The sequence below is a fragment of the Accipiter gentilis genome, chromosome 14 (assembly GCF_929443795.1).
Source record: "Accipiter gentilis chromosome 14, bAccGen1.1, whole genome shotgun sequence".
In the NCBI taxonomy this organism is placed as follows: domain Eukaryota; kingdom Metazoa; phylum Chordata; class Aves; order Accipitriformes; family Accipitridae; genus Astur; species Astur gentilis.
Window position 1 is genome coordinate 31448095 of NC_064893.1, and position 12008 is coordinate 31460102.

A 12008-nucleotide genomic window follows, 5' to 3' on the forward strand; every position below is an offset into this window, starting at 1 on the left:
GTTTATGACAGTAGTTAAACTGAACAAAATAGTGCATGGCAGCTTGATTTTAAATTCTTTCCAAATGCATATCCACCACCCACTCCAGGCCTATTAGTACTTTAGGCTGTTAACAAAAATCTGTTCATTAGAATATAAGCTTATGCCATTCGGAGCAATATATTTAGTTCTTCTGCCTTCATCCTCAGTTTTTGTTTAAGCAAGGGCCAGTAGCATTATAATTTTCCTTGTTTGTGGTCATTTATTGTTACATTTGTCATAACTAATTTATTTCTACCTTCCTTTCTTCCCCCCACCCCCCCTCCCCGTAAAAGGCCAGCTGAGGGAGACAGCTACCAGAACAGTGGAGGGGAGGGCTACCAAAACAATACTGTAGATCAAAGCTTCTGGGAGACCTTTGGCAACTCGGATCCACCAAAAGCTCATAAATCTCCAAGCAGTGAGAGCTGGACCTATGTGGACAATTCCACAGAGAAGAAGAGCTCCGATAGCTGGGACGTGTGGGGCTCAGGAACAGTCTCCAACAACAAGAACAGTAACAGCGACAGTTGGGAAAACTGGGAGACCAACTGGGAAAACACAGGAGGGGAGAGCAAGACCAAAAAACCTCCTAAGGCAACAAAAAAGGCCTCTTCAGCTGATGATGGGTGGGATAACCAGAACTGGTAGAACTCTGTTAACCCTGTTTTGCACAGCTAGGAAGGGGAGGCTATGCTGGCTCATTGAGGGGAGAAAGTTTTACACGCAACTGGAGTATCTTGGTTGACCTTACTGATCTGTTACTTTTGGGCTTCCCATTCATTCTCCTTTCTTCTATCCCGGTTTAGGACAAAAAAAAGTAGCATCTGAATCTTTTATTACATAAAGGTGGCTCTCTGTTTTTTAAGGATAGTGATAAATATAATCTCCTTGCACTATTGAAGCTGGTTACAGTCACTTTCTTAACATGAATGTTCAAAGGAAAAAAATCAGTGCAAGTACACTTTCATGGCACAATCTTGCATGTATAGGTTAATAGATATTCATCCGGTCTTCATATAATTTGAAATGACCTGAGGTGTTTAATGCAAACAAAGGACAGGGTGTGTCTTTAAAAGATAGCCATTAAATAAGCAAACTGCAGTTGAATAGATCTAGTTCAAATGCCTTATGGATTGCTCTGATGATATCAAGTCTGGCAATTCAAGATGGTCTTTACGATACTTTATATTGGAGCTTTGTTTTTAAACTTTTATGAAGGTTTAGTTGGTTTTTTCTTTTAGTCTTTTAAAACTGATTTTCTCCCCTTAGAATTAATAAGGAATCTAGAGCTAGGTAATTATTTGTGTAAACTCATAGCTTTGACCTGAGCTATCAAGGGATATCCAGAGTAGCTCTACTTGCCATTCTTGCTCAATGGGTTAAGAGTTTGCACAGTGCAGCACCGATAAAATGTAAAGCTGTGGTGTTCTCCTTCCTTACCTGAACCCTTCACCCAGTTTGAGTATTTTGTATAGTCTGTTTTTTCTCTTTCTTCCTTCTACCCATCTATTTTATCTGTTCTGATAAAAATGAAATCTTTCTGCTGCTTATGGCCTTTTGGACTTCAGTTTGGCAACTTGGCAGTGAAACAAATTCATAAAAAAGATTCCTGTAAGAAAAAATGGGTGGAAAATATGAGAACATTGAGGAGAGATGCTGGCAGCAAGCCCTTTCAAGATGAGTAGATGTCTGGATTTAATAGTAAAATTTAAATTAAGCAGATGTTTTCCAAATTAGTCTTTAATATATCAAACTGTATCTCTGTTTCTATCGTGTATTTCTCCACATTTTCTTCCTGGATCTCGTTAAAGAAACACTGTTTCAAAAACTTCAGAAACTCCTTGTCAGCATTAAGGAATGGCATAGAAGATTCAGTTATGTCTCAGTTTTGACCCGACGAATTGCTTTGCATGACACAAACCATAACTTCTACAGAAGAATTGTGAGTTTAATAACGATGGTGTCCTATGTATCCCATTTTATTTTGTGGGGGTGTGTTGTAAATGTACACTCAGCCCAAACCCAATCAGCTCACTTGAAAACTTCAAATCATGATGTCTTTACGTAGTCTGCTTTACTGCCAGCATGGAGTTCTTTACTGTGGACCCTGTAAATCTTAATACATACCTAAAAAGCCTTTTATTTTTGAAATCAGTTAATTTGTTCAAGCAAACCTAAGTTGTCAAAGTTACCTGAAGTAACACTTCATTTCTTTTTCTCTTCACAGAGGTTTTTGAGCTTATAGTAATATCAAGAGGTTAAAAAGGAAGGAAAATCATGGATCACCTCAAAAGTAGCAGATTTTAAGGCTTAAGTCTAAGTAGAAGTAGCTCTATTTATAGCCTGATTCTGTATTTCTATTAGTAGGATCTTTCAGATGGTGAACAAAGTATTTTTCTAGTCTTCTCTAGTCCTGTCCTGCAAGAGTTGGGATTTCTCTTTTTCCCCTTGCTTCTCCTGATAGCGTGGTCTCTGTGAAGCTCGTGCAGCAGGACCTGGTGCTGCTCACGACCCAAGCACTACTCTAGGCTGAGCCATGCGAGGCGCTCGAGGCGTTCTTGCTGACACGCTGACCCTCTGGAAGTGCCGAAGGCACGAGAGATCTTGGTTTACAATGCTGCTTGTGGTACCACTGGCAGAAGTTTACAGCCTGACTATAAAACAAGGGTTTTGTTCTGCTTTTTCTCCAGTTCCAGATATACCTTTGTCATAGCTTAATTGCATGTCAAGCGTAACTTTGTATTTTTATGCATACACTGTTGCTTACTTGTCATTTGTCTGCTGCCCAGTATGAAACTGTAATGCATGTACTTTGAAGGCGGTGCTGTGTAATGTATGTGAAGTGGCACTGCCTAGTCCTTGACTAACGGTTAGTCTTTGTGAAGTGTTGCAGTAGCGGTGACGGCAAAACGCATCCGATGGGTTGCACTGTCTGACTGCTGGTGTCTGTCTGGAGTGATGTGAAGCTGATTCAGCTTCCTGTATACAAATTTATTACAGTTTCTCTTTCATAAATCTCCTGAAATAGCTCGTAGCGGGATAAGCTTTATTTCAGACCATTCAATCAACAGTCTTGTGATGTGTATGCGTACGTTCTCCTCAGCTGTGTGGTTTGCCTACGAGAAAAACTGGTTTATTTATATATCACTTGCAGCTACAATTGGCATGAGCCATTTGTTTGTTCTTCTGGTTTTATTTTTGTATCTCTTGGGTCTTTATGTTCTAAATGAAACTAAACAGCCAGAGCCCTACTCAGGCAGAAGCTTTGGGTAACAATTTTTCTTCCAGTTGAGGAGATGGTGACAGAACAGTTGCTGTCTCTCTTTTTGCAGTGCTGTAGAGATGCAACAAAATGCTACAACTCCCAGAAGGGTGTTACTGGAAGATACTAAAAACCAATAACATGGCAGAAAAGTGTAACTGCAGCCACAGAAGTAGTGTGTCAACTGGTCTCAGTTTGACAGGCAAATTGGTATTTTTTTATGACTTGTCTGAATCTGAATCTTAATGTTTTACTGTGTCTTCCAGAGGAGAGGATGAAATGGGGGCATTTTCTTCTGCAAAGCCTCTGTTTTATTGGATTTTACTTTTTTGTGTGTAGATGGCTGGGGAGTTTCTGCAGTTTGGTGGAATGCATGCAATCAAGGTGCATGTGTGGAGCAACTGTTTATGAATTAGACTTTTTTTTTAATTCCCCCTCCTCTCCTCAAATCTTCCTTTTTTGGCCTGATCGTGAGCACTGTAAATAGAGGTACTGAGTGCAGCCTGCTGGAGCTAAGGCCGCTTATCTGAAGTGAAGATATGGCCGCTGAATCTGAGTGAGCATGTGGGTTGGCAAGGCGATAGTGTCACTGTGTACTTCACCTGTTTGGTGGATGAAGAGGGCTCCGCTTTCCTTTCAATCCCACGCCGTGTATTAACAATTTTAAGTCCTACAAGCAAATTGCCAGGAGAGAGCGCAGAAAGTGAAATGACTACTGCAACAACTGGACATTGCAATGTTTAGTTTAAATTTCCTAGCGTTTCAGACTGGTTTATTCCTTTGTACGGCTTCAACTTTGGAAAATACAGAGCAGCTGGATTCCTACAGGTAGTCTGAAATAAGAAAAACTTCCAAGACATTCAAACTAAGTGCTGCTTGCAAAAGAGCGAAAGTTTTAGAGAGTGTTCCTGAACCAGGAACCTAATCTTAGGAGTTAGGGATTATTTTAAAATCTTTCATTTGTGTCTTGAAACCTGTTAAAAATTATAACATTTCAAGAAGTGCTTGGCCAGCTCTCCCTCATAGTTCAGACCTCAAGGATAATGCTGCTGCTTTTATTTTCCAGGCCAGACTGTGTAACATTCCATGGGTTCATAATGTATTTATCAATGTAATGATCTGTGCAATAATTTAACGAGTGTAGGTAAAACCTTTGTTGTTTAATCTGGGATACATTTAAAGATACAGTGGTCCTCTTGAAGAATAGCAGTCTACCAAGGTATTTCAGTTCTCACTTACTTTGGCAATACTAAATTTCAGTAACCCTGTTCAGAAAGGCTTGAGCAATCAGTGATTTAAACAGAAATCAAGAAATGTTTTGATGTCCATTATTAGAGTTTGATTGTAATGGCTTAGTGACCTCTAGTTGTAGAGCCCTCTTTCATTTTCATGCCAGCAGAAACTTGGTCAGTATGGAGTACTGTATCTTTAATTTTCCTAATGTGATTTTTGTGAAGTTCACAGGAATGGCAATTTCGGTGAACACTATTCATTGTTCTGTAGAGTGGTACCGGACTTGAACTGCAGTGTCATCTTCTAAAGAGCATTATAATAAAGCAAAGAGATATGGAGCAGAATGGTGTTTAGCCCTTTTTCAGGAGACTTCAGTTAATTTTAAACCCGTGTGCATTAGTATGGCTCATGTGGCCTTTTGAATGAAGTTAGTTCTTGGTATAGTTAGCATCACAGAGTAAATTCAAAATGGGATGCTTCATAATTAAGGAAATAGGAATGTACAATACGAGTATGAAATTCTCATGTTGGAGGAGAGTAACTGACATTAACAGCATGAACATATGTCCTGATGTGCTGCTGTCATGCATATTCATCACTGCCAGTAATGAGGGAGAAAGGAAGCTGCCAGTGTTGATGACAGAGCCAAAACCGGGTGTATCATCTTTATATTTCGTTGGAGTTTCGTCGTCTAACTTTAAATGCTAATTTGAGATCTATTTGAATTGGGAGCAGTTTTAAGACAACATTGGTTGCCTCCTTTATTTAAAGAGAACTATATAACAGAAATTGAAGTGGTAGCAAATAGATTTCTGTAGTCTGAGATTTTTATTAGCTTGTTTACAAAAGGACTTATCGCAGGAGAAAAAGGTAACTTCTAAAGCAGTTCTCCTTTCCAAGAAGTGAGATTCCTCTGACTAATCCTTTAGCTGGTGGTGATGCTTCACATTCAGATTTCAGCTTGTTTCACTAGCCAAACAGCCATGTGAGTACTTCAGATGATTGATGACTGCACTGAGCTTTATGTAAATTTAAAATATCTTTTATTATGTTCTTGGACAGCAGGACTGAATTCTACTTGCCCTGTAGAAGTAATTTATTGATTCTTACACAGAAAAGTGGACATTTGGGTTTGGTAACGTCACTGGTATTACTCCACTGATACGCTGTGTCCGTTCTTGCCGTAATGTCCTGTGTTAAGGGCTGCTCTGTGAGTTGGATGCAAACTTTTCAGCTGGGATTACTTCAAGTAAACAGGATATGCTGGTTCTGGAGGGAGATTTTTGGCCTTCTGTTCTGACAGCATATGGAGGCCAATGACCTAGAAACACACAAAACACCGTGGAAAGCAGTAATGTGTATTCTGAACTTCAAGCTGACCACAATCAGCAAAAAAGCTGGTAGAAAAAGTGGAGTCTGTAGACCAGAAAATACCATATTGACTTGAGGGAGAACGGATCACTACTCAGTTACCATGTCCAACTCCCTTCTGCTGGGTAAACGTTTCTTTGTCCCTTCACAGCTGTCGTCTTTGCGTTCTGATCCCAGCAACATGAGCGAGTTCAGTTTAAGCTGTTGCCTTTATATAGTTATGTGTGCTCTCATAGAAGATGCAGGCTCAGAAGATGACTGCCTGGGTTTCCTCGTCACAACTCTCTGATTTTCAGGAACCAAACATTTGTGCACTCTGAGGTGTCCGAGCAGGCACGGGCATGTGTCCTGGTTTCCCTTCTCGTGCACTCTACCTATTCCAGTCGAGTCTTGGCCTCTTTTGCAACACCCTTTTGGCTCTCTCAGGAGCTGGCTGACCACCATTACCTCCCTGGAACTCCATGGGCTTAGACCAGTACACAGGTACCCCAGTACAAAACAGGCATTGGGACAGGTTGAAGGCTGTTCACCTCTCCACTGCTTTGACAAAGGTTTGCAGGATGTGACCACTGGGTAAAAACTGAAAGTCCCGTAAGGAAAGTGAAGGGGAGCTGGGTCGTCCTGTTGGGAAGCTGTAAAACCCAAAGCTCTGACATAAGTGCAGCGTGATCATTCATCATCTGCGAAGTCACTAATTTGCAAGGAGGCCAAGACACGTTGGCTGTCTGTCTTGCCTCCAGCTGTTTCTGCTCTGTCAGCAAGAAGCTGCATCTCATCAGTAATGCAGGAAAAGAAAGGTTACCCTCCTCTTCTGAGCAAGTCGCTGATGTTTGTTGTAGGCGAGATGAAACCACCACGTTTTTCTATCCTCAAATGATTCTTTGCCTCCGCTCTCTGAATTTCACCAACACTGGCACAACAGCAACGTTTAAACTGGCTAGAAATGGAAGAGATGAAATAAATACTGAAAAGACCTCCTAGGAGAAGCCTGCTTGTACTTGCAGTCGCTGAGGGAAAGTGGGAGAGTCTGAGTCTCTCTGGCGGGGCTGGTTACAAGGACTGCCAAGAATACAGTTGTGTTGCACCTCACCAGGATCGTGATCGCTGCTCAAGCAGGAAAATCCAGTGCTATCAGCTCTTCAGTTTGTAAACTGGTTTTTGTCTTTCCCTTTAAGCTCTGCTAAAGCGTGCTCCCACTGAAAGGCTGTTTGGCATTGCTAAGGCTGTCGAATTTTACGATGGATAAATCAGCCTCTGCCAGGAAATACAGAAAGGCTGGAGTGTGTCTTTATGAAAAAAAAAACTTCGCCATTTCTGGTTGAAGTGCTACTGCTTAATATCAGCAGTTCTTCACTGGATTGCTCAAGTTGCTTAAATATAACTGTTTGACTACCTAGGGCAAAAATCACTTGTATATCCATTCTTTTTCCTACTCTGCTGACGTGGATGGTTAATGTATGTAAATTGATGTGCCACACTACGTAAAGGCTGTTGTGATCAAGGTCAAACTAGGAATTTTCTTCTTTACAGAAACCTTTACGTGTGTTGTTATTGCATAGAAGCTTATTACAGTTCAAGAGTGAATTGCTATTTTAACTTTGTGTTCACAATTTTCCTATTGACTCCAGCCATCAGCTGTCACTTTTGGGATGTATTTCAGTGCAATACACTGGACTTACAAATTCAGTCCACCTAGACAGGGCTTAACCATTCAGCTTAGGCTCCCCAGTGTTACTGCGACACAGGCAAGAATAGAGCGAATCTGAATCTACGACTGCTTCCAAGTCTCTTAAACTTATTGCCCACACCAAGGTGTGTCTCTAAGCTGGTCATAGAACTTGGTATGGAGCACAAAGCACGTCAAAGAAGTGGAATAAATACTTCTTGTGTAACCTAGGCTGCTGGTGATATCCCAGCTAGTTAAATTAAACCTCTGCAGAATAGACTTACCTGTCTCCATGCCTGTTAAATGCCTGTCCTCTCTGTGTGGTGGTGATGAAGGGCTTTTTTTTCACCTGTAAAAGGCCTCGAGTACCCTGGGCTCTGCCAGTGCTGGAGTCCAGAGGCTCACCTGCCTTTCTCCGTTCATGACCCATCTCCTTCCAGAACCCACGAGGCATCGGAGGTGAAACAGCTCGTCTGTGCTTGGTCGCCGCTGCCAGTGGAACAGGAGCTGTGACAAGAAAAGGAAGCTGACTGTGTTCAGATGAATTATGTCTGAATACCAGTGCCAGTGGGAAGTGCTCGTGCTGTGAGTAGTTGCCGCGTGGCACCAGCTCAGGACCAGTAAATCTTCCTTGGGCTGCTGTCCATTTGCTTGTGTAGTCTTAACACAAGCTAGGCTCTGCAGGGTGCATTCCTTGGGCTGAAACTCCTCCGGATCAGTCCCAGTACAAACCCTCTCTTGCACTGGTTGTGATGGAGGACTAAGGCAATGTACCAGCTCACACGGAAGATGCTGCTTGTGGTCAGAGGGACGCTGCTGGTGAAAAGCCTCACTTCTCCTTCCTTCCTCTAGAGGGGATTGTGATCCTGTGCATGGCTGTTGAATACCTGGCTTAAATGAAGTTTGAATAGCTGGATGCAGGCTTAGAAATGTGTTCCTGCTGGTGTATCTGCTTATCCGCAGTCCCCATCCTCTCCTCTGCCTTTGACTTTCATGCTGTGTTAAGCCTACACCATGGGAATTCCTCTCCCCCAACCACATACACGGACTCCTTTGATTTCACTTGCTACCTTATGATTCTGGCTCTGGCTGAGTGCACCAGGCTGGATGGAGGCAGTTTAAAACTCGAGCTGTAATAAATACCAGGTTCTAGGCTGGTATGATAACCCCTGTTATCCTGGCTTTTTTTCTGTTAAACCGGTGTAACAGCCCTTTCTTTGCAACAAGGAAGCAGCGGACTCGTGGTATGGGACGGGACAGGACTGTCCTCTCCATCACTCCTGGTACATGTGTGGCTGAGAAAGAGCCAACAGTTCTCTCGTGATAGGATTACACTTATCCTGCCAGGAGCTGTTCTGTGGCTGTGTTCAGTGAAGGCTAATTGAAGCAAAATTAGCACATTCCCATTACAGCATGAGACTGGAGACTTTCCCACCCCTGAAGCTTGAGGGTTTCTCCTCTGGTTGAAATGTGGGTCTGAGATTGGGCACCGTGTGTACTGTGCAGCATCTGATGTGGCCCAGACCCAGGTTGGGGTTTCCAGGTTTCCAGCCTGCTCCATACTGGGAAGCTTTTGTGGAGCTGGAACAGCAGAGGTGCATCTCCCAGACCCCTGGAGCAGGGACCGGGAAGTCTCCACGTCCCCATCGGAGCGGTCTGCAACTCCTGACTTTGATCTTAAAAAACACATTGAAGAGCCTCACCCTTAGTTAGCATGAATGGAGGGAGCTGAACTCATCTTGGCCTGCCTCGAAGTCTCACACCCAAGCGCTGGTACGGGAGCTGAAAGTTAAGGACTATTGAAAGTTTTTAATGTTTCTTCTAATAGCTGTTGAGGAATGGGGAAGTGAAGATGACGCAGGTTCCGTGTCTTGTTGCAGAAGTGTGTTTCTTTTGTTGTTGTTCTTTGTTTCTTTTTTTTTCCCAATGAAAACTTTTGTTAGTTCGCTATGAAGGTGAGAATCTGGTCATGTTTTCGTTAAAGCTGCAGGTCCTGAAGCAATGAGGTTGTGGGAAAAATTTCATTTTTCAGGGTTTTAGTGTTGGTGGGGTTTTTTGTTTTGTTTTATTTTTGGTGGTTTGGGGTTTTTTTGCAAGCTAATGTACTATTCTTTGTAGTTTTGGAGAACTGTGACTAAGCTGTAATTGTTTAAAATTTGAAGGGAAACAAAGATGCCCCTATTTGCTATTTTGAGGCCAGCCAGGTTATTTTGACTTACATTTGACTGCTTGGGGTTAGCAGTTCTTCTTTTCTGTGGAAAGAAGCGATATATATTGCTCTTACATCCAAATTTATTTTCTGGAACAAAACGAAGGACACTCAATGACATGAGAGCTCCAGCTTCGATTTATAACTGGCTAATAAGAAATTGCTGAATAATGTGCTCATTTTCTGCCACTCGAAAGTAATAAATCTTCCTAAACTTCTCGAGCTCTAAGGATGCTGCTGTCCAGTCTCATTATTGGCTTCCAACACAGAAATGACGGAGTCTCCATGGTGCAACACACTTCCCTGGTGCGCAGTGATCTCAAGGCTGGCTTTAATGCTACGACACCATTCCCCTGGGTGCTGATGAGAGATCTCCATGCAAGGTGCCCCCAGTATTGCTGATCTGCTATTTTAACTGTTTTTCTATCGAGGTGTTTGCTGTGAGGTGGCCTCCAGAATTTGTTGTGGCACTGACATCAATGAGTCAAGCAGTAAATATCCTCAGGAGTGGATTGTGAGCTTTACAGCCAAATATGAACTTCTTTTCTGAAAGCAGCCGGGAAAGCCTGGCTCCCAAACAATGCTCTGCTGCCCAGCCCAGCTGGCGGGGCTCCAGCCCAGGTGAACACACCTTGCTGGGGACAAGGATTTGCTGCTGGGGACAAGGATTTGCCGCTGGGGACAAGGATTTGCCCCTGGGGACAGTGGTCTCTGGCAAGAAAAGTTCCCTGTCAGCTAGCGTGGGGAGGTCTTTCTGGCTCAGAGAAAACGCAGACCCTGCAAAATCAGGGATTTTATTGTGTTGTTGTTGGCTGTGAACTCCTTTTCTTTTTTTTTTTTTTTTTTTCCCCCCTCTTTTTTTTTTTTCTTTTGCTAAGCTGAATCAAAATCAGTGTATGGGGTGAGAAGCGATGGCCGATCGCCAGCTGCAGACTGCTGGCATCGTATGTGCCAGCTTGAAGCAGGAAAAATCTGAATCTCAGTCTGCTGCCGGGCTCTCCTGCTCTGCATGCGAGGTTTCTGAAGCGCTCTGCTTGAAATGCAGAGCCTGAGCTGCCATGGGGAGGACAAAATTTAGGCGAAGGACTAAGACAAACTTTGCAGTCATTGACAAGGATGACTGTGACAGTTCGTGGTGTCCTCTGTGCTCAGTCCTGACTTGCTGCTGCAGAAAAGGAGTGCTTTACAAATAGTTCTTTTATCTTTTGTCAACTTGTGCATTTATTCTTTAAAAACAAACTCATGTAATTCCTTCCTGTCTTTTCCTTAGCCCTGCTTGGGAAAAAAAATTAAGAAAAAAAAAATAATCAGTGGCTGCTAAACCTTCTACTTGACGTTGTAACAATGTTGGGAGCTGAAATCCAAAATACTGGGTTGTACCCAAAGGTGCCTCTATCTTTTCTGAACACTTAATGAGTCAAACTACTAACTAATCTATTGAAACAGAAAAATTCAGACACTGCAGTTCCTCTGGAGAGGAGACCTAGATGAAGTGACTCTGCAGTGCTGTATGCATATTCATTGTAGCCTTGGACTCCAAAGCCATACTATGAATAGCACTTTTCATCTGTGGATCCAGCTGACAACTAATTAAATGTAACTAATCCCTGCATGTATGGGGAGTGGGGGAGACTATCTAGGGCCTGTTTTTCCCAGCCCTGAAACGCTGTCACCTCCAGGATGTAGTTACAGCAGCTCGCTCAGTTTGTCTTCCCTTCGGTGACACAAAATGCTTTGGGGGAAAGGTGTCAGATCTGCGAAGGACACTCCTGAGGTTAAATAAGAACTCGGCGCTGTGAGCATGGGGCACACCTGGCTTTGGTTTAATATCCCTTTTCTCCTCAATTGATGAGATGCTCTTGCCCCTAAATGCCAGTGTAAAAAAAAAAAAAACCAAATCAAACAAACCAGGGTTGTGATATTGAGACTGCTGTGCTGATGGAGAGTGGAAGTTCCTCCAGGCCTGGATCCTTGCTCTGATGTGGACCAGGAGCAGATGCCAGGGAAAGAGGATAAGAAACGGTGAGTAACCTCTCCACTAATGTCATCTTGCTGCTGTGCCCTTGCTCTGCTCTCTTGACTGAGTGCTCTCAGGGCTTGAGAAGGGGAGATAATATATTTTTAGTAGCTTCTCTTCCTTGTTTTTGTGGCTTAAGTAGAAACGTTAATGTCTAATTTAAAGGGCACGTTTTACAAGGTTATTGATGGAAGCAATAAGCCTTTTTCCTGCTGTGTTTTTCGTGAAA

At 42.8% G+C, this 12008-nt stretch overlaps 1 protein-coding gene across 10 annotated transcripts in view; it reads left to right on the forward strand.

Annotated features, from left to right (window-relative positions):
* The window catches only part of ARFGAP1 (ADP ribosylation factor GTPase activating protein 1), a 30608-nt gene extending 20528 nt beyond the window's left edge, over window positions 1-10080 (forward strand). For 9 of the 10 annotated variants that reach the window (XM_049817329.1, XM_049817334.1, XM_049817338.1 and 6 more), the window contains one exon: window positions 315-10080. In XM_049817329.1, coding sequence (XP_049673286.1) covers window positions 315-669 — 355 coding nt within the window. In that variant the 3' untranslated portion in view covers window positions 670-10080. The remainder of the gene's footprint in view (window positions 1-314) is intronic. The other variant, XM_049817332.1, reaches the window with a different exon arrangement.
* Window positions 10081-12008: the final 1928 nt, after the last annotated feature.